This window comes from Ursus americanus, chromosome 22 (genome assembly GCF_024610735.1).
Source record: "Ursus americanus isolate L20-20 chromosome 22, mUrsAme1.1.p, whole genome shotgun sequence".
Taxonomy (NCBI): domain Eukaryota; kingdom Metazoa; phylum Chordata; class Mammalia; order Carnivora; family Ursidae; genus Ursus; species Ursus americanus.
The window spans coordinates 1,192,058-1,213,836 of record NC_142148.1 but is presented as its reverse complement, the minus strand read 5'-3'; the positions used below and the strand labels follow the sequence as shown (position 1 = coordinate 1,213,836).

The 21,779-nt window shown below is 53.5% G+C and overlaps 1 protein-coding gene across 4 annotated transcripts in view; it reads right to left on the bottom strand.

Moving 5' to 3' along the window:
- DIDO1 (death inducer-obliterator 1) overlaps positions 1 to 21,779 on the bottom strand; it is a 50,944-nt gene that overhangs the window by 5,002 nt on the left and 24,163 nt on the right. For all 4 annotated transcript variants that reach the window (XM_045794971.2, XM_045794981.2, XM_045794990.2 and 1 more), the window contains exons 7-16: positions 21,281 to 21,491; positions 12,262 to 12,724; positions 11,984 to 12,143; positions 10,888 to 11,004; positions 10,663 to 10,767; positions 10,291 to 10,426; positions 9,355 to 9,880; positions 8,780 to 8,933; positions 8,022 to 8,111; positions 6,996 to 7,191 (exon numbers count right to left, since the gene is read on the bottom strand). In XM_045794971.2, coding sequence (XP_045650927.1) covers positions 6,996 to 7,191; positions 8,022 to 8,111; positions 8,780 to 8,933; positions 9,355 to 9,880; positions 10,291 to 10,426; positions 10,663 to 10,767; positions 10,888 to 11,004; positions 11,984 to 12,143; positions 12,262 to 12,724; positions 21,281 to 21,491 — 2,158 coding nt within the window. The remainder of the gene's footprint in view (positions 1 to 6,995; positions 7,192 to 8,021; positions 8,112 to 8,779; positions 8,934 to 9,354; positions 9,881 to 10,290; positions 10,427 to 10,662; positions 10,768 to 10,887; positions 11,005 to 11,983; positions 12,144 to 12,261; positions 12,725 to 21,280; positions 21,492 to 21,779) is intronic.

Below are 21,779 nucleotides of genomic sequence, written 5' to 3'. Positions count from 1 at the left end.
CACTGAGGACATGCGCTACAGGAACGAAGCCGGAGGTTCGATCGCGTCCTACAACTTGGTTATGGTGCTCACCTCCGCACTCGCCACTAGGTAAGTTCACTAGCTGCCGGTGTCTGCGTCACAGCGAACGGGAAGAACCGTGCTGACTGACATGGCCAAAATAAACGTTCTTCTAGCTTTAGAAAGACCCTCAGTTATCATCAAGAGCTAAGCAATGCTCATGGTCTCTGTAAATACGGGACGGCGCGGAGACACAACACAGGGTGTTCAGAAAACTGGCAGTGGACACCAGGCCACACGGAAGACACTGGGGTTTCCGGGCACAGGACATCTCTTAAACATAATGGTTTCTTAAATAAAAAAAGATTATTCCACTCTCAATCGCACATTTTATCAGAAATGTTAATATTTCAATAATGATTCTCCACCCCACGCTCATAATAAACCCAGAACACCGAAAGAGGAACAAAAAACCCAAGTCACAGAACAGTATTTTAGGGAGAAATGATATATAAGTAGCATAAGATACTTAAAATCAAACTGTATAAATTCAACTGATAAGTTAATATTAGTGTGGTACATAGGTATTTATGCTGTACGTATACACCTTTCACTTACTGAAAATCAGTACTGTTTTCCCCTTCTTTTTAGTTTTAAAGATGATCACAAGTCACTTCAAATAGTTGTTTTTGGACATCAATATAATTCTAGAATGTCTGTTAATCTTCCCAAATTCCCATCGAGCTGGGTGGACAGGGGGAGCACACGACAGTGGTAGATGGCCCATCCAGCCCCCAAGAAGGAAAATCGGGTATGCCAGAGTGAGCTGGGGAGACCGAGCCTCTGGGCACACAACATAGTGCTACCCTCCCTCCCTCCCATGTGGGAAGGGCCTCCTGCTTCACAGGCTCACATGTCCTAGTGGAGATGCCCACGGAAGACATCCACTCCTAACACACCAGGACCTGACCACCACCTTCAGTAGAGACCCAGTTTCCAGAACACCCTCTCCCCGCCCCCCCGCCCCCATAAAAGCTGTGTATCTAGAAAAGGGAGAGCCCTGCAAAGGAGGGTGTAGAGACTGGAAGGTCAGGCAGCCCACACTGAGTGTCCCAGCCAAAAGTTTCTGCTCAGCAGACACGAAGGGTCATCTATCAAGTTCGTTTCCTAATTAACACGAGTTAAGGATATTTTAACTTAGGACGGCATCGCTCTTACTGTAACAGCAAATCACCGAACACTTGATTGCTCACTCAGATCCAGTGTTGGGTATAATCAATTGCTAAAACGCCTCTCACGGCCATTCGGACCCAATGTCTGCTGCCTGCTCCGCAAGCTGCCCTCTATGGGCTGCTCTGGAAGCCTGGCTCTCCCTCAACAACCTGCCATGGGAGCCCAAGTGAAGGAATGTGCTCGGCCACGTGGGTGGGCGGGTGTGAGCAAGGGCCGGGGAGCCGTTGAGGAGGGGAAGTCCCCACAACTGCACTTAACACAGAGGGCCATGCCACCTCCGAAGGAAAAGCCCAAGTCCCGGCGCACCAACATCAGGGCTGTGGCTCGGGGTCAAGTCTCGGGTCAGAAAGCTATGTGTGACAGGAAGGTCACTGTGCTAAACCCAGGAAGAGCTGCTCTCGGGTTCTGGGGAAGCGTGCCCTTCCAACTACAACTCCCCGACGGTTTAAGACAATCACTACACCCTCACCTCACCTCGGCTGTCCATTCCAACCTCTGTGGTCCCAGTCATCACAGGCAAGATGGTGCCTCGACTACCCAGTATCTGCATGTGTTTTGCAAACAGCGAGCTCTCTGGACACTGGCATCTCCTTACGTAGCTTCCAGCTCCCCACTACCTCACCTGCACAGATCTCTAAGGGCTCAAACGAGGCTCTGAACTTGCATCAGGGGTCGTTTTGAACACTGCCAAGGTTTTGAATTGAGGCTGGGCGGTCACAAAGACGCATACGTCTGTTCGAAGGAGTCAGATCTCGTCACCTGCTTTGTGTTCATGTTATGGTTGCGTGAGTATCTCAAGTGTAACTAGCACCTTGGCGGTAACTGACATCTGTGGAACAAACAATAAAATTCACTGTCTGTCTCAGGTCTTTGGATCCATCTTTACTGAGAAGAAAGTGTGCCCTGGACTTGACCAGGCCTTTTGCTGCCACAGGGCAGGTGGCAGGCAGGGTGACCGCGGGCATGAGCAAATGGGTGCCCACACCTGGGTAGCAGTAGAGGGCTGGCTTTCCTCCAGAACATGCCACTCCCAGCCAGGGCCCTCTGCAGGCCTGCCCACTGCCGAGTGCTCCCCTGGAGAGGAGAGGCTGTCCGAGAGGGTGCAGCAGCGGCAGAGACCACACCGGCTGCGGCGTGGAGAACGAGGGCTCCAGCCCAGGGCACAGGGCTGCTTCTCCGCTTTTGCAAAGTTCCTCCCTCTGTGCACTGCAGCAGCAGAGACGCTCACATCGCACTGCCCTTCTGAGGGGTGCTAGGGTTGTCATTCGGAAAGCCGATGGAAATAAGCAGCTAGGTGGGTGGGAGACTGCTGCGTGAGTACAGCTATGTGTGCCACCCTCCATCGCCAGGGGCCGATCCCTCGGAACAAGGGCGTCAGCGCCCACCCGCTCCTAACTCCAGAGCGAACGTGTCTTCAGGGTGTCGTGCGCGGGGCACACAAGCCTCTTCAGCTGCATGTAGGCATCCCTGAGTTTTCTCGGTGGAAGGGTCTCTAGCCTGTCTCTGTGGCTAGAATCAGACCCATACAGAAAAAGTGGGCACACCCAGGGACCGGGGACATCTGCACAGTCGTGTGCCCTAAGACTTCCCGACACAAGACCCAGACCAGGATCTCTGTTCCCGCGTGTGAGCGACAGGGAGGCCGGGGGAAGTGAAGGGGCTGGAAGCACAGCCCTGGGCCGCCCCCACGCACCTCAAGCCTGACACAGCATGGGACAAAACTTCGTTTTAAACCACCTGAAAGCTGACTCCTTAACCCCAAAACTATCAAAATAATGCTTTTACCCCCAAATCTATCTGGTACTCTATTCATTTTTTAAAATGACTCTTATAGTCTGAATCCATCAAAACAAAATTTTCACTCCTGCTAAACAGAAACTGTGGGAGTTCACAGGCCATAGTTTGGAAGCAGGACCTGCCTAGAAGAGAGACTTGGCAAATACAGGGGGGACACTATACCTCCCCCAACCCTCCACACACGCACGCACGCACACACACGCGCGCACCTCTCCCTCTCCAACTCTGAACCCTAACACCCATACAAAAGCCACTGGGCTCAGCGCGGTTCAGGTAAATGGAGAGTGTTGTCTTCGTCCGGGCTGCACGCCCAGAGGGGGTCGTGTTGGTATAAAAAGTAAAGGTGGAGACTTTCGTCCTCCATCCCAGTGGACCTGTGACAGGTACCAAGAGCTACCAAATGGTTCAAATTCAAACAAACAGTGACCAGTTTCCATGAAATATTTTTATTGATTTCGTAGGAGAAAGAGCGGTACATTGAATTCAGTCCCGTACTTGACTCTGAGGACGTGTGCACAGCCACGGTTTCTTTCACACACACACCGAGTGCAACGGAGCAGCGCTTACCTGACAATACTGCGCCTCACAGGAGAGTCCAGCTAACTCAGAAAGCAGTTAGATGTGAATGCAGACGGCAGCATGGGACTACAGGCTTCCCGGACACTGGCCCTCTGCACTAAGCACCCGGGCAGGCAGAGTCCCTGCCCCACCCCCCACGTGCGCCTCCTAGAAGCCCAGCGCCACCGACAGGCGCTCCAGGCCGGAGGCTGCACCCTACGGAGTCCCTCAGTCCAGGCCTGTCGGGGTCACAAGGGACCGTTAAGATGAACGTCCAACGTCCGCTGGATCAGAAACTCGGGCTGTCCAGGTGTCTTCTGAAATTGTGCCGTCAGGTTATTAAGAATGACACATGCGACAGGACAAGACAACCTGGTATCTCTAACGGGCAAATCCTACAAATACGCACGGACGAAAATGTCCTCAGAGAAGCTGAGCGTGCTCTGCGTGTGTTCTGACACGCTGCGTGGACACCGGGTGTGTGGGCCGAGGACCAGGCACGTGTGGACACACGCTCCGTGTTTACTGTACGGAGCGCGACGACGGGAAAGAAACACGGCACTGGCCGAGGGGCAGGCACGTGCAGAGTCCCCAGGTTAGGTGCCTTCTGTGTCCTGCTTCTCAAGGGTGCACAGCAAGAGTCTGGGGAGAATCCCATGTGGACGACATCCACGGGGCCCCGGAGTCCAGGAGGTGAGGGCACCTGTAGCTTTTCTCTAGGTATGAAAGGGCTCTGCAGGAACCGAGCTTCAGGTAGAGCCGGTCGCGCCCTTCTGCGACACCCGCCCCCACCTCCACCCTCACCTCCTGCTTCCACAGCAGGCCCCTGGGTGGTTCACCAGAGCCCAAGCCCCGCGTCCCCGAGGCCTGTGCTCTGCGCACTGCTGTGTAGACTAAGCGGGACAGACGGGGCCAGGCGCAGACCCTGGCACAATCGATTACTGGGTGTGCGTCCTCAGGCAAGTGACAACTGTGGGCAGTGCAGGTCACTCCCTGGGAGAAAGGGCTGCGGTGGGAGTCAAGGGCGCCCCTGTCGGGCTGTGTGCAGTGCTCGCCAGAGGGCGCCTGCTCAAGGTCGCTGGCGGCTCTGCTGTGGGACGCCACCGCCCCCCTCTGACCAGGCCTGCACTTTCAAGGGATGCCACGCAGAGGCTAACTCTGTGAGGACGGGGACCTCTGCAATGGGAGAACAGCCCCACGCCCAGCCTTCCAGATGCGTGCACACACGACACACCAGGACACGCGCCCAGCCTTCCACACGCACGCGCACGCACACACCACACGCACACACCACACGCACACCACGAAACCAGGACACACGAACATTTGGATCTAGAGAACGCCAAGTCACGCTATGGGTACCTGAAGCGGGTCAGGTACAGAACCTGGCCGGGGCTCAGGACTGTTTGGCTGGGGAAGTGCATAAAGTATACACAGGTATTAATGGCAATAATGGTATCAGAAGAGTAAAAAAATACATGCTAAATAGGGTCAGATTTAGAAGGCCCTCAGATTAAAAAGAAATCTTTAAAAGCTTATGAGCAGAATTCACTGATCACTAGGTTTCTACAGCCCTCCCTCCTGGCCTGCATTCACTGTGGATGAACGTCTGTGGGGGGTTCGGGTGCCCCTTCACGTGCTGGCAGGGCTTCCGGAGTGCAGGTGGCCGATCACCGAGCGTGTCTGGGGGGTCAGCGCCCATCACGCTGAGCAGATCAGGTGAGTGCCCCCCACCCCACCACCCTCCTTGTCCCTGTGTCACCCTGAAGTGTCCCATGTGACCCCCGCCTGTCTGCCGGCTGGGCTGCCCCCACCGGAGGGTCTCCTCACCTGTCTGCTGCAGCGAGCGCGCGCCTGCCTCCGTGTCAAGCCCAGCTCCTTGCAGCCCTGCCCAGGGGGGGGCCTCCACACAGGCCTCTGACCTGCTCCCCTGACAGGGCCGTCTCCGGGAGGCTCACCCCCTGCGCACCTCGCAGCTGGGGCAGCGGGAGGAGCTTCAGCCTGGCTTCAGGGAGGCTGCGAATCCCACCTGCAGCTCCGTGAACACCCGGGGTCTGTGTTGCCAGGGAACCCTACGCTTACGCTACATCCTCCACACGAGCTCTCTGCTGGTGACTGACCGGAGCTCTTCACAGGGCCTGAGAGGCCAGCTTCTTCGTCTTCACTGACCTCAGGAACTCAGGACGGTCATCCAGGGAGCGGGCCAGCACGCTTCACACAGCGGCTCACCCAGAACCTCCAGCGAGGTCCTTCCTGACGCCCACTCGGTGGCGTCGCTTCACCCCAAGGGCTTGGGAGAGGACCCCCTCCAGTACTTGGCTTTTAAAATGTATTTGGCATTAAGGTAACTTAATGTAGTGTGCCGGAAGATATTTACCCCCCAATTACGGACACCTGCCCGTACCACCGCAGGCCTACTTCTGACACGCAGGGACCAACTGAGCCCAGCTCAAGCGTTGAGAACACCCTCCAGTCAGGACCCGGACGTGCGTGCGGGTGTCGCGCTCTGGCCCGAGCAGCCCTGCTGGGACCAGCTATGGCTTAGGTGCAGTGAGTATGGCAAGCGGCTGCGGCAGAAACACTTGCCGGGACTGGTGACAGGGCCAGGGACACAGAGGTGCCAGGCCTAGGCAGAGCCAGCAATGGCCTGGCACTCAGCCGTGGCTCTAGAACAAAGCACTTCAAGAGCGTTCACCGTGCGTTAGACACGGCATCTCTCAGGTGTTCTCCATCCTTTGGGGACTGCATGGCCAAGGAGACACTTCAATGTGGGCATCTTCTGCCAACCGTGTAACTCAGTCACGTGGACTTCTTCTCAGGGGTTAACAGGAGTTGGCCCTCACAGACCAGGTCCCCCTTGGAATCACCCTCAACCCCTTGACAAGTCTGAGCTTTTTTTTTTTTTTTTTTTTAAGAACTAATTTGTAAATAATCCTCTAAAAGTACCACTTCCTAAGGAATGAACGAACATACAACAGCTTTCCTGTATCTCCTGCCTGGCGTCTGCTCACCCCTGAGCTGCGTGGCAAGCACAAGCATCTCCCCAAAGCCCACTGCAAGGATTACCTTCCTCCTTGGCCCTTTTCTGGCCTCCACTGACCCAAGGCCATGACCAGCTGGCTGGACGCTGTGGGTTTTTCCCCTCTTCACGTCACCTTTCTAAGACAATTCATGCCAACAGTAAGGGCATTTCTAGTGCCCCCCTCCGGAACACCAGCAGCCGAGTTCTACAGCTAAAGGCGGCTCCATCTGCACTCCTCGCTCCTGCTGCTAGAAAGCCACGGAAGCCACAGCCTGGGTGAGGTGGCAGATCTGCCCGCGGCAAGCTCGGCGGGACGTGGTATTGGCAGGAGGGGGACGTGTGGGGTCAGGTGTGCCTAGTTACCACTCAGAAAGTTGGCGCTTACCTGGTCCCTCAAAGGGCAAGAGTTTGGATGGAATGGGGTCCTTAGCACTCAGTGGGATCAGGTAGAGGTCCTTGACGTGCCTGCTGTTATTAGCGACAACGCCAAAGCGGCCACGGCTGCTAAAATAGGAGTAGAGAGAGATATAGGCCACCTCCTCCTCCTCGGTCGCGGGGTGGAAGCGGATCAGACACAGCTCCTGCAGCACAAACAGAGGACGAGAGCGCGTTGGCCTGTGGCTGCTCGGAGAAGGAGTCCACGCTCATCCTCTAGCTAAACCTCAAAGGCCGTCTTGGCCTGGTCCCCAGGGTCCTGCCGTCCAGCACGTCAGGATGACAGAGTGGGAGGGACAGCAGGGGCTCCAGCATCGGGCTGTTGGACTCAAATCTCCTCAAGGCCACTTCTACTCCTAGCCCCACTGTTCCCAAAACAGCCCCTCTCATGGCGTCCTTGGACCGACACATCATCTGCCATGGCGCTGGCCTAGAGCCCCATCTGGCGCAGATTTTGAGGACGTGGTCTCGGTCACCTGGCTGTGTGATCTACACAGGAGCCGAGTACGGCTCCACAATGGAAAGGCTCAACGAGACCAGAGGGTCTGAGCCCCGCGTGTGCCTGAGGAAAACCACAGCCCTTCCCCGTGCACGCGCGCCCAGCTGCGGCTGCGTCCAGGGGCTCACAGCTCCCAGGCCTGCCCAGGGCCCAGGCCTTGTGGGAGCCACGCCTTCCAGCACCTGCCGGCTCCCTCAGTCACAGAAGCAATGGGGATTCACAGTCTCCGTGTTTCTCACTAACCCTCAACTGCACACACGTTAACGTAAATTGTAATAAAACTGCCATCACCGTATTACCCAAACACACAGAGTTATCCTGCTATAAATGTAATTTTAAACATTTACCTGGCAATACTTAATAACTTATAGGCTGACGTTGCAAGTACTAACCCATCAAGATGGAAAGCGAGAGAAAGAGTTGCATTTACACAAACGCCTTCCTCCACGGGTGCAGAGATTAGACTATGGCAGGTACCTTAGACACAGAAGATTTGAGTTTGCCGACATAATCCCAAACTGTTCTGGGTGTGATCCTTCCACCAATGTGAATCGTGTCCGGCAGGTCCTAAACAAAACGTACTTTGGGTAAATGACCAGTAAAACCTCAGCACTTTAGACTGACGTAATAATTTCAAGGTACCAAGCTACCCGAGATGCAAGTCCACAACTCCACCACAGAAAAGGGTCACGCCTAGTACTGAATGCAGCTTGGTTAGCACCTAGGATTAGGCGTCGCCAAGCAGGACTGCAGCATGACGGCTTCTGCCAAACGGGAGGGTGTTTTGCGGAACATTTCTAGGTCATCTGTTGTGAACGTGTATGCACAGCAAGGACTCAGACACGATCCAGAAGCGACTGACTTCTGCTCGCTAAGGTTGTAAATACTAGTGCTGTTCATGCTGATTTTGGGAAAGCAAAGAGCTGTTGCGTGTTCACACCAAGACAGCCACACGTGCCTTGCCACGCCTTCAGCCAGGAATGCACAACGCCCTCGCTGGACAGAGGGAGGAGGAAAGCGACCCCAGCTTTTTCGTAAGTGTTGGGACACTTCTCATTCGAATTTCTACTACTGTCTGAACCACTTAACCTGCGGAACTCATGCCAGCAGGCTCTCCTGTGCCTTCCGGGTGCTCATGCATCCGGACCCTTACACCTGACCCTGCACTGGGAGGAACAGCTAGAAGACACACGTGCACACACGTGCGCCCACACAAGCTCACTCTCGGTTCTAACCTCACTGAGATAGTCACAGCACCCCGACACGGGATACGCCTTAGTGACAAATTTCGCTACACTCTGCATGTTAATAAATCCTTTCCAAATGGTGCTGAGTCGAGACAAAAAGAGGGTTGTATCTCCTTCTGGAGGGGACCTTGACTCGGAGAGGCTGTAAAACAAAAACAGAGAAAACAGGTCAATCCTTCTCTATGCTCAAAAGATTTCCAAAGTATAGAAATTTTAAGGAATTATAAACGCAAGAGTAAGTCCCTGCAAGTTTTGGTAGCTTTTTAAAATCAGCTACTTTAACCATAATGCCATAGACTTTCTGGTCAAGAAAAAATAAACTGAATAGGCAACAAACCCGAATGACCAAAAGGCCACACTTCGGTTTTCACGATCTGTATGTTTACAATAAGGTCCAGACATGCTAAAACCAGGCTTTCTCAAGGCCGTGCAGATTATCAGAGTGAAGCTGGATTCTGGGTGGATCTGAGCTGGACTGCAGGATCACGCCCACTCCCCCTCGCTCCGTCCGCTAACCCAAGGGAAGTGGGCCCCGGCTTGCTCACGCTATGTGTAGAGGGTACCTGACGCGTGGAGGCGGTGGTACCGGCAGGAGGTATCTGGGCTCCGGGGACGAGGACGGCTTAGCTAGTATGGACTTGGGCGCAGTCACCGAGGTCACAGCGGGCTTCAGGACGTCTTGCCGGGGTTCCACTGGATGGGCACCATCCGGGCGGGCTGCTGCAGGGGCTGTGACTGTACACGACCCGCTGGAAGCAGTCCTGGGGTCTCGGCCGGACACTGTGACCGTGGTGAGCACTGTTCCCCCACAGGTGGCCGGGCAGGAGGGGCCTTCCAGGGCAGAGGGTTCCGGGCGGCTGTCTCCTGGAGGCACAGGGAAATACTTTCTCTCCAAGTGTGCGTGAGAAGCACTTTCCAGGTCTGGCTCAGAGGCATTCTCGGGCAGAGCTTCTGGTACAGCTTCATCAGCTGAGCTGAGAACTGGCTCGGAGGGAGAGGTCTCGCACTTGGGTTTTGACTCTTCCTTCTTAGAGGCTGACAGCTTCTGTTTCTTTGGAGCCGGCTCATCTTCTGATGAGGGAACCTGACCTGAAGAACATGAGGAAGGCCCTCCTGAGAAATCCCCCACATTCAAGAGCACAGCTTGCCCCCAAGTAGATAATTTCTTTTTAGAAGTAAAAAAAGCAACATTTTAAGATTTTTATTTACTTGAGAGACAGAGAGAGAACATAGGCAGGGGGGGCAGCAGAGGGAGAAGCAGGCTCCCCACTGAGCAGGGAGCCCGATGTGGGACTCGATCCCAGGACCCTGGGATTATGACCTGAGCCGAAGGCAGACGCTTCACCAACAGCCACCCAGGCGTCCCAAAAAGCAACATTATAAAGACAAGAGGCTAATTCCATAAACTTCAGAAAGTATAATCACAATTAGGAGGATCAGTGACTTAAGCAAAAGGAAAGGAAGTCTCCGCTCCAAAGGCCCATGCCGACTGGGCTCACCTGTGCAGATTTTACAGTTGAGGTCAAACAGGTGAGCCCGGTGCTGACCCGTGGTGTCCTTCAGCATGCTGCTGAAGACGTCCAGGAGGGGTGCGGCGCTCTTCTCTGGCACGGCCCGCACCGACTCCTGCTGCTCCTGCAGGGTGAAGAGGGGACAGCTGAGCAGGTCACGCTCCCTCCATCTCCACGGCAACAGCACAGAAACCACTCGTCCTAGCAAGAGCCAGTGGCACAAAGGCGAGGAGGAGAGCCACTGCATACAGTGCTTGTTACAAGCTCAGGGTCTTGCCCGAGGACTGAGAGACCTAAGCACACTGGGAACAGATTACATTCACTCCAGTCTCGTTTGCTCCCGAAATCCCCAAGGCTTACGTCTGAGTCGGACACAGGTGGAGAGTCCTCCATGTCGGGCACAGGCTCCTGCTTAGCGGCAGTCTTCTTATTCTCACTGTGCAGCTTGTTTCTGGACTCCATCACCTGAGATGAAAAGGACACAGAGCCTGAAACCTGGTCTAGGGGGACTCGCTCATCAACCAGTCCCCTGCAGACCTCAGGAAGGCCCAGCACCGGCACCCGGGCCCCCCACATGGGACTTACGGGTCTGGTCGGCCGCTCCCTCCATGTGGACAGCTCTTTAGACACAAGTTCTTCTGGTTTCATTCTCACAAGTTTTGCCAAAGAAATTTCCTCACGCAGAACACGATGGAAAAGCCCCTATAAACAAACATCTTTCATTCACTTTTTCAAAACCATTTCTGCTTCTAAGACACTAGAGAGAATACAAGAAAAACACAGCAGCATGAGAAGCCGCCGCCAGAGGCCCCCGCCAGAGGCCCAACAGCAGCAGGACGGAGGCCTGAAGCACAGGACCGAGCCCAGCAGGGACCAGACAACACAGGCAAGAATCGGCTAGTTGCCCTCATGCACCACACTACACCGACTCTGCTAAAAAGACCTCAGAGAGAACAAAATCAACTCAAAAAGGTACTGAGTTAGGAATAAAGGTAGCAAGAAATCACTTCTGCCACGAGGTTGCTAAGGTGAGATGGGAAGTCAGACTCTGCTTCTCAGCATGTGTAAGAGTTCAAGAGGCCATCGGAGAGGAGGCCTGAAGACGGCAAGCCCTGGAGGGCAGGACGCGGGGAACCACACCAGGCAAGCGGCTAATGCTTTCCCAGTAACTCCCATTTCAACCCCACTGGAAGAACACTGCCCACCCATGGCTACTAGGACGACTCGGGGTCCCCTCCCCATCCAAGCACAGCACCTGCCCAAGTGGGGAGCACTGCAGGGCGTGCTCAGGACCGCTCATCGTTGCTCTAAGGAAGCCCGGATCAGCAGACTCGCTCGACTGAGGGGATGATAATAAGGCTGAAACGGTGGTCTGGAGCCCAAATATGAAGATACCCATACACTTAAGATTAAGAATCTGAACGCTACTTTGGAGCCAGTGAAATGTTAAGAAGGTAACTTCACAGCCATGTTTAGAAGAGAAGCAGCTGGTGAGACCAGGCCGGGCCTGAGAGGGCATGTGCGAACTGCCACCCAGAGTCCAGGGAAGGTGTGACGGTGGCCTTCTGGCTTGCGCTGCGAGGACGAGCGCTTCCAGATGCCTCATCCAGATGAGCGCTGTGAGGTGCGGCTGGGAGACCCCGAGCGCCGGCGCGCCCCGCTCTGGGCTGCCTGCACACACCTGGTTTTTGGGGTCCTTGAGGTTGAACATGATGCTGCGGTACTTGCTCTTGTAGCGGTTATCTGTGACTTGGAACAGGTTAAACATCTCCTTCTCAATGTGCAGGGCGATTTTTCCTACTTCGCTTTCTGTCATGATCAAGTCGTCACTGTCGTTGACTCTAGAAGGAACAAGAACAGACTGCATGGATCACCGTGCCCGCGGGGTCCTTAAAGAGCGGCAGTCACAAAATGACCGCACCCAACCACTTTGACAGTAAGAAATCAACAACAACCCACCTTTTCCACAAAATCTCCTTCAAGGAGCGTCTTATATTTTGCCGAATTTGCGAATTTGGCTGTGACAGGGCAGGGTTTGAGGTCCCCAGGCGTCCTGGGGCTGGAGAAGTCAAGGACACAGAGGCCGCCGCTGGCTTCCTGACGGCCCCCACCAATGCGGCCGAGCTGGGTAGCTTTTTTGAAGCAGCCGCGGCAGCCCCAGGCGCCAGTGCTGCCTGCTTGGCGGCGGGACCACCGGCTGAGGGGGTGGCTGACAGCCAGGGCCGCTTGGGTCCAGGGCCCTTGAAACCCGAGGGTGACTTTTTGATGGCCACTTTGGCTGCCGCTGCGTTTGCGAAGGGCGGAGACTTCTTTGAAAGGAGATTTCTGGGCGGAGGCTGTCTGCCGCTGGCCGAGGGGCCCGCAGGAGCCATTTTCTTCGGTGCTGTGGTCCTCTCCTCCACCCGCCTGTCCTCCTTCGCAGCTGCAAGAGAGACACCCGCATGCTTAGCAAGGCCCTGTTACTGTGGGAGAGGAACTTAAAATGATTAACTATTAAATCCAGGAAAGAAGTGTTACAATAAAGGGCTGTCAGCAATATGGATGACCTTGACCACACCTTATTTCAGAAAAATATGCTTTGCTATGTATTATTATGTTAAACCTTTTACTTTTACTTCAAGCAACAAAGACTAGTTACCACAGGCTTAATTTAAATCATGAACAGAAATTAAAACCTGAAAGGCAAACTGTGTTAATAAAGACAAATGTAGAAGAGCAGCTTAAGAAGCTCAAGTGTCAGTGTTTGTGAACATGAATTAAGGACATCTCAGGGCAGGTCAGACAATCAGACACACACATTCCCATTCAAAGGACGTTCTGCTGCCTCCCGTCCACTCCCAGGGCTTCGGGAGGGCGGACCGTGGGGCCTGGGGCCGCAGGCAGCTGCTCACCGTCCGGATCAAAGTCAAGTGGAAATGAGGACACGGACAAAGAGGGACAGTGGATGGGGGTCTGCAGCATGGGGAAGGTCAGTCACCTGACACACAAACCAAGTGACACTGTGTGACCGCCGCCCACAAAGACAGCCCTCTGCTTGGACCCCGTTTTGGGTAGGAAAATAAATTAGCGCTTTTGGTCTAAACAAGGACTGCAGCTGGAAGCAAAAAAAGTCAAAACCCCTCAAGCTGCACAAAGACCTTTCTACAACGCCGGTACTTTTTCTCCATAGAGGGAGGATGTAAATGACTGATTCCAGCCACACGTTATCAGACCATCACAATCAAGGTCTCCCGTGAACAAGACCACGGTTCTGAGCCAGTGCTGCAGCCCCTCGGTCCCAGGGTCGGCCGGGCCTCCAGGGACGGAGCCGGTCAGGGAGCTGTGGCTCCAGCACGTGCAGCAAGGCCACAGACGGCCGCTGCTCTGCACGCCACAGACGGCTGGGTCTGGAGGAGCCGAATGGCCGCAACAGTGGGCCCAGTAAGCAAGCTAGGACACCACGTGGGGACGCTGTCTAGGGCAGTAGTCAAGTCCCTGGAGGGACCCCCGGACGAGCTGCCTCCCCAGGTATGGGCTTCTCTCAAATGCTGTGTGCGCAGCAAGCCTCCCGAACACCAAGATAGGGGGCTTCAACGTCTGCTCCAGCCATCTCTCGGTTTCACCCAGTGATTAAAAATGATTCAGTCCCCAGTCACTGTTCTAACGAACAAGGGAGAAAGTCTTAAATCTGAGGGAAAAGAGGTGACCCTACCCCCAGAGAAGCCTGACCCAATGAACAGCACTCCCGAGGCCGCCAAGGATCCTTGGCCATCTTGGCAGGGGGCCGAAACTACTGCTGTCAAGGACTTCCTTCCTCCAACAAACGATGAGCCAGGGCTGCGATGGGAGCTAAAAGCCCTGGCACCCCAAGTTCTCCCCACTCTGCAGGAGAAACAACTTCCTCATTCTACAGCTGCCAACAGCAGCACTACTACACGGACCCAAAGCTAGGGCAGTGTTCTGAGTACCTGGCTACCAGGTTTCAATCTGGACTCTCGATCCTGCATCTTCACCTCCCAAAGCCCTCCAACTTCACGCTTCCTGCCTGCCCCCTCCCAAGATGGCCTGCCCACCAGAACCCGGGGCTTGCCAGCAGCCTCAGGCCTCAGCCGTCCAGCCATTCCCCGCCAAGCAGCCGGTTCCCACGCCACATCCACCCTGCTCGCTACCACCTGTGCCCATGGTCACCAGAAGCCACACCTCGAAAGGCCTTATGCCACTGGGAACTGGAGTTTTAAAAAAAGCATGTGATGAAGCAACGATGGCGTCTCCCAAAGTAAACAACAGGCACGAGGCAAGGACAGCGGTAAACAGGTTTCTCCGCGAAGTACCTCACCACATCAGGTGTCTTAAGACTGCGGGCGGTTCCGTAGCCCAGCATTTAGAAACCAATTTTTACCAGCTCAGATTTGGCTGCAAGGTCCACCTTGCCCGGGGGACTGCTAGTTTGGGGTTAAATCAAACGGACGGAGGTCCCTTTTCTTGCAGGAAGCCGGGGTGAGAGATGGGTGGCACAGCAAGGACAAGGGGCCCGGATGGCAAGGCCCACGGCACATGGATCTCGAGCAGAGGGAGGCAGCTGCCCGCCAGCAGCCGTGAACAAAAGGAGCAGCCACCGTGAAAAGTGCGGTCCCTGCCCTTCCCGAAGACCAACTCTGCTGAGTGTGTTTTAAGAGCACACTTAAAAAGCCGGCCTAAGGCACTTCCAGAAACCCCAGTAAGGCTGGTCATGCACAGGACACCTGACATTTAAGTGGCTGCAGATGAAAAACTTAACTTTAAAAACGCTTATTGCAAGATATCCCAGTCAGAACCTAAGATCAATATTGCCCCTGGTCTAACCAGCATTTCCCCACTCGTGCAGCAAAAAGCCAAGTCAAGGTTATCTTTAGGACATTCCCAATACATGTGATTAAAATGATTTAATGGTAAATAAACTATTTAGAAAGTACAAGATGGCCTTCCTTAACCATCACATTGCTATTTCATACAGCTAGTTGTTATTAGTTACAACTTTCGTTATCCCTTACCTGTGCTTTGGGAAATATGTTAACTAGGTATAATCAGGTAAACAAATTAGTACAATGTTCTCAAACTGATGGACTCCACCAGCAAGTTGGACATGACCCTCTTCTACTTTGGAACGTTTCAAACGTGCCAAAGGCCTGATACGTCAAGTGCCGTGGACACAGCTGCATTTGGTCCCATTGCAAGCTAGAGATGCGTTACCCACTGCCAGAGTGCCTGACCTGCAGAGTGCTGCAATGTCCACACAGTGAGAGAAACACGAGTATTTCTGAGTAGAGCTAAAACCAAGTTTACAAATCCTTCACCTAAATTCACTAAACCTATCATGCCATGTTATCCATTTACAGAAGGGCAAGGGAATAATCGTGTAACCAACCGGAGAAGTCTTCGTCTAGAAAAGCACACAGAGTATCTTCGGGAGACGGTCGACGGCCCCAAGCACTGCAGGGCGCTCTGGTCAGCAGAGGGGAGGTGCCTGAATCTCCCCAGCACCTGCCCAGTGTGCTGGGACAGCCTGCCGAGCCGATGCCCCTCCGGCAGCAAAGCCTCTGTTAGCTCCCACGCTCTGGGGCCTGCCTGTAGGGAAGGGCAGTGTTGCCCGAGCACCAGGCCAGGCAGCACTTAGCTTGCTGGGACCTCAGCAGCTGCAGGAGGAAAAGCTGCCCCTGTGGGTGGGGCCACTGCCCCACATGGAGCGGTTTCTGCAGGACCTGGCCGCTCATCTGTAACGGAGAGTGTTTGGGTGACGCCTCACCGAGAGCACAGCAGCTTTGTGCACACAACACTCTCATCGGCAAACTTCCTAAAGACTGGGGCCTCGTCGCAGTGCTGCAGCATCGCTGGCCACTGGGTGGCAGTGGCGGGCCTCCGCGGAGCGGGAAGCGCAGGTCTCCACCGGAGGAAGTGGCAGCTGCCAGGTGAGGCTATGGCTGGCACAGCCCAGCAGTCCCAGACACCCACGTGTAGGGACGGCCCTTTACAGGCACCGGTGAGAAACCCTCAGAGCAGCAGCAAACTGCTTTAAACCTTTTGTGCTTTGGTCCTGCCCAAACCAGTACCAGTTTACCCTAAAAATCCCCAAATGAAAGTCACACTGGTCTCAGGCAGACTCACTGCGTGACTGGCTGGCTGTAAAAGCCAAAAACAGAACAGAGTGAGCTTCTGGTGTGACGAGGTTCAGGTATGGGTGCATTCCACGGTGCAGGTGAGTCCCCAAAGGTCTCAACTGAGACGCCACACGTGTTCCCTCCCCACTGGCTCCGAAACTCAGCCTGCTTCCCACCACCAGGAACCTCCACGTGCCCCCACTCCTGCCAGGTCCCAAATGCACTGGGCAGCCGAGAGCAGGGCAGACACTGCCCCACGGGCTCTACCGCAGCAACGGCAATGCCAGGGCTCAGACGGCACACAGTGGGGCGCTGTGCTGTGCACTCCGCTGGCTGGGACGGCACTTCCATGCTCAGCTCAGCATGACGCGTGCACAACGGAGTTTCCCACTTCAATTCTGAGAGTCAAGATTTCTCCTGGTGTGAAAAGTCAAATTAACAATCACAAGAGAAAACCATTTTGCTTTTTGCGCCTTTGCTTAAATATTTTAAGGTCATTTTTTTTCCCTGGAGGCATAATAAAGTAACAATTTGCTTTTATATCAGAAAACATGTATAATCCTGAAATTAATACTCAAGAAAGCATAAGCTATGCTCCTGATACTCTTCAGACATCATCTTAAGGGTGTCTTTGTGTAGCTCCCCAGGCAAACTGTCATGGCTTGGGCTCCACAAAGCTTTTCTAGGCTTTTTCCTTCCTGATGTCCAATATTCGAGTGACTTGCACCTTAATGGAGAGATGCACAGAACTCTCCACTTGCAAAAAACAAAATAAAACCAAGTATATACCTGAAAGCAAGTCACCCTCCCCCACTGTAATAGTTTCACACACTGTATTTTGAAAATGAACCCAAAGCCTGATTCAGGTTGGACGGGTAATCTGTAACAGAATGGGTCAGATTGTCCTTCCACGTGAACCACTCGGACAAAATGGGATTGAGGTCGTGTGGGGAGACGGGTGCCTCACTCTCTCGACTACGTGACTGGGATCGCGTGAGTGGCCCTGTCGGTGCAGGACTGGATGCCGGGCCTGCGACTCACTGGGGAGTGGAGCTGCTGCTTTCCTGAGCTCTCTCAAACTGGTTAAGAGGCATGACCGTAGTTTTAATGAGATTTTAACCAGTATCACTCGTACCCAGATTATCTACTAGTTCACCCCACACACCTAGGGGGCTAGCGGCATGTTAGGGGAGCCCACTGACCCTTCCATCCGTCCCTTGTCCCAAAGGACCCCCCTCCACAGAGAACCCAAGGCCGCCGGCCCCGTGCAGACCAGAGTCAGGGCTCTGCAGCAGTTACCTCTGCGTGCTTCTGGCCGAACTTGTCCAGGTTCTTGGCACTAGGAGAGGGCCCAGCCTTCGTTTCGGCAACACTTCTTTGGTTTGCGGAAACAAAGAATATAGCTACGTGCACGGGGTGCATCATCACACTTCAAAACAGGAACGCCACGACTTTATGCAAATGCCCCTGAAAGGCATGTGCCATGTTGGAGGGGTTACGGTGGCATTGTCGGAGGGTACTGTGGACTCTAGAACACAGATGCCACCAAAGGGACTTCCCTAAGGCATCCGTCTTTAGACATCAGAGTAGATCCACAGCTCCCCAAGGTCACACGAAGTTCACTGGAGGACAGGTGGAGGGAGGCCAATCCTGCTGGGAACTTCCAGTGGCTGCAGCACAACTAAGGGGACAGCACTGGCACTACTGGCGGTTTCCTCTCCAACGTTCAAGCCCACGTAGATGTGAAACCTTTCCCTGACCTAATTTTCTGCAGTTAACCAGTTTTTTTTTTTTAAGCTTATAAAAAGTAAAAGTCTGAAATACCAAAGGAGTATCACTGAGGGCCAAGGGAATTCCAGCTGTATGGATAGCATCAAGAGTTGTCAAGCTACATCCTTATCAGTACAAGTTTTGGATTTCCCTCTAACTGGGGGTAGAACCTTGGTTCACATGTACCAGGTCTGATTTGTCTCCAACCACGTTTTATTGCCAATGACAATTCTGGAATACATTAAAAATGGCTCACGTAACTGATAAAACCCATTAACTGCCCACACCCAAGGATTTACATTTCTACAAAAAATTCCTGGGTCCTAGTATCCCCCACATATTTATTATAGGAAACTGGTTTCCACTTAAGACTTCGGAGGCGTGCCTCTGGAGCCCACGCCTCTAGTTCTCCTTGCGACAATCCGTGTTCTCCTTGTTCCATTTCACAAGCAGGTGGACCGTCTGTGTGGCGTGCCCATGAACTTATAGGAGAAATGTTTCTATCTGCGTGAAATTGCTTTACCAAATCATCTGAGTATGGGTGTATAGGTTGTTAGGGTTTTCCATTCTAATTCTCATAGCTAGATGAAACTGTAGAAATCTCATTTTCCAGTCAAAATTCAGAATCCCAGTGTTTTAAGTCCCCTAATGAGCCACTCAGGGGGTCGCAGATACCAGGAATTGTGCTTACGAGTATCAGAGTTCCACTTCCAAACACTACTAAATTAGGGACATTTTAGAAAAAAAGTTTTCAGCCCTCTTCATGCCTTGAAAATGGGAGGCTGACTCGACATTGAAAAAGAACAGAAACATCACGATTTAAGGAAGTAGTAAATAAAGCGGCAGTGGCTTCCATACGTGAAATAGCCATACAGAAACTAGTGAGAAAAACCACGATCTGTGAATTGCAACACCTGGAGAACACAAAGCATCTGCCGATCCCCCTTTGTGGGGAGAAGCAGAAAGAGCTTCCAAGTCCCTGTTTAACGGGAGGTCCCCTCAAACCCTGTTCATGGACAGCTGTCCCTACCCCACGACCCAAGGGCAGCAGCAGTGGCCTGGGAAGGAGAGGGAAGCCCAGGGCACGTCCTCGGCAGTGTCTCACTCCCTCAAAAGAGGGCACTATGGGCGGAATGGGGGCTATACCCACAGACTTGACATGTACGCAGGTCAATGTGGGAACACTTCCTTCTAACAATGGCCCCAATAGCAGCTGTACCCCAAATCTAGCCACCCCAACCCAGAAACACATGCTCTGCAGCCAGCCAGAAAGGCAGGTGGGAGTCCTTGTGGGGAGGTAGGGTTCTGCTGTGTGTGTGTGTACGCTGCCTGATACCCCAACTGTGAAGTGATGGGGGAGAGGCAGACACACAACTGCTACTCACCGAGGCAGAAGTTGGGTATTTTATCAATGACCGGAAGATGACATTTCTGGGATAACAAAAAAGGATCAGAAGCAACTAGCTCATAAATACGTCCCTTATGCATGCTACACATTTTGGGTATCCATCAGCTTTAATTTTGAGATGTAAACATGCTGAGAAAGGCCGTCAGTCATCGATCTGTCCCAGCTTTCTGTCAACTGAAGCAGGACGAGCTTCAGTGAGGAGCTGACGTGCGGAGAGAGCAGGCAGGGGTGAAAAGGAGCAGAGAAGCAGGCCTCCTCCTGGCCTCCCTTCCCCTCAAAGATGGAGTGAGGGGGAAGAACCCAGGGACGGGAGCCACCCTCATTTCCCACCCTCCCCGTGCACACTGGGAGCCTCACGGCAGCTTTCCAAGTCCGGCTGGTAGAGACGGAGCTGTACTGAAGCCAGCCACCCGGGGCTTCTGGGTTCCCCCAACCGTTTCATTCTGTTATGTGGCTATGACCAACTCAGAGCCCCAGAGCACAGTATCCCAAAGCCACTGCTCCCCACCCGTGGTCACTGGTCCGCAACGCTCACTTTCAGGTATGTGCGAGACTCTGTCAAAGTGCTCTGTGGAAGATCTGAGACGTGCTGTTAGCATGAAGTACCTCAAACCACCTAAGGTGTCTCAGGGACTCATTTAATACATCAGGCAGTTAATCCTGTAATGGAATAGCTCCCTCTTAACTCCCCCCCACCCACCTCCCGCAGGACAGTGCAGCCCACGCCTACGGTCTTGGAATTTAAAGCTATGCAGGTTTTTGGTACTCTTGTAAAAGGCACAGAACATAAAAGAACATAAATTAAAACAGTGAAAATAATCTTAATAATAGAATAAGATGTATCTTATGGAACTATTTAAATTTCCAAAATGTAATTTTGGAGGGCTTGGCTGAGAAGCCAGAACAGAGAGGAGAGACCCAGCTGCACGATCTAGAGAGCAGGGCCCCAGGCAGCGTCAGATCCCGGTTACTGCTGGCACTCTCCGTTCAGTAAGGGCCCTGCTCCAAGGGCCAGCACATCACACTCACTTACCTTAGAACACATGGAGCAGCAAAGAGCCTTCAGAACGTGAACATGCGTGTGTGCGTGTGCGCGTGTGTGCGCATGTGTGCGCGCGTGTGTGCACGTAGCATCTGAGTTGCACACACAAAAAATTCCGTTGGATCAAAAATAATTTAACTCCTGAAAAATCACACTTGAGTTGAGTATCAGCTGTGACACTATCTGTAGAAGTGGATTCCCACAAGAGGAAAGTGAGGCCTCCCTGTGCAGAGAGCAGACAGGTGGAGAGACTCCTAAGCCAGTGCGGCCGCAACAAGCCTGCAAGGGCCTCGCGGCCAGAGTCTGGATGCCAGGAGCATGTCTACCCAGTGTGACCTCGCCGAAGACCACACAGATACTTACCAGAGCCCGACAACGACAATTAAGGAGATTAAAGACATCGGTTGCCAGGTGAGACAATTAGCAATGAGGTTGGTACAGCTTTTTGAGGTTTGTACCGACAGGAAGGGCCAACAGACCGAGAAGGTGCATGGGGCTCGAGGCATGTGGGGCTCAGGCATCTGCTTCCATCTTTGCAGGTGCAGCATTAAACATAGCTAGAGCTTGTGATCCTGGACAGACCCGAGTGACGGCTGTCCAGAAAGACCAGGAAGGGTCCAGACGCTACCCCTAGGTGATACATACATTTATACAACAGTGGCGGCCAGAGGGCAGCAGTCTGTTCTGGCTTTACTGCATTGTAATTGTGGTCGCTTGCCCAGGACGGCGTGCCTTCACTAGTCGCTTCCTTCACGAGGACCTCACTCCTCGACGGGGCCACCATTGCTTTCTTCACAGTGTTCTCTTTCTTATCTGGAGCCGGTCTCTTGTGCACAGCAGCGATTCTAAAGCCTGCCTGGATAACCAACAAAACCCCAATCATTAAGGAGGTCAGAGAGAGCAGCCTTCACTCATACCGCTTTGCAACAGAGGTCACGATACGCTCTTTGGTTGGGGTCATTTGAAGCCCCTCACCGCCCCGACCTTGGGCTCTGCACCTGCTCAGCAGCAGGGCTGGGCTACACTCACACATCCAAGCGATGTGGAGGGAGGGACACAAGCAAGGACCTGGGTGCCAGGCAAGCCTTGTGGACACTGGGAGACTGGAGAAGCGTGGTACCCTGGCTCGTCTGCAGGCGCTCGG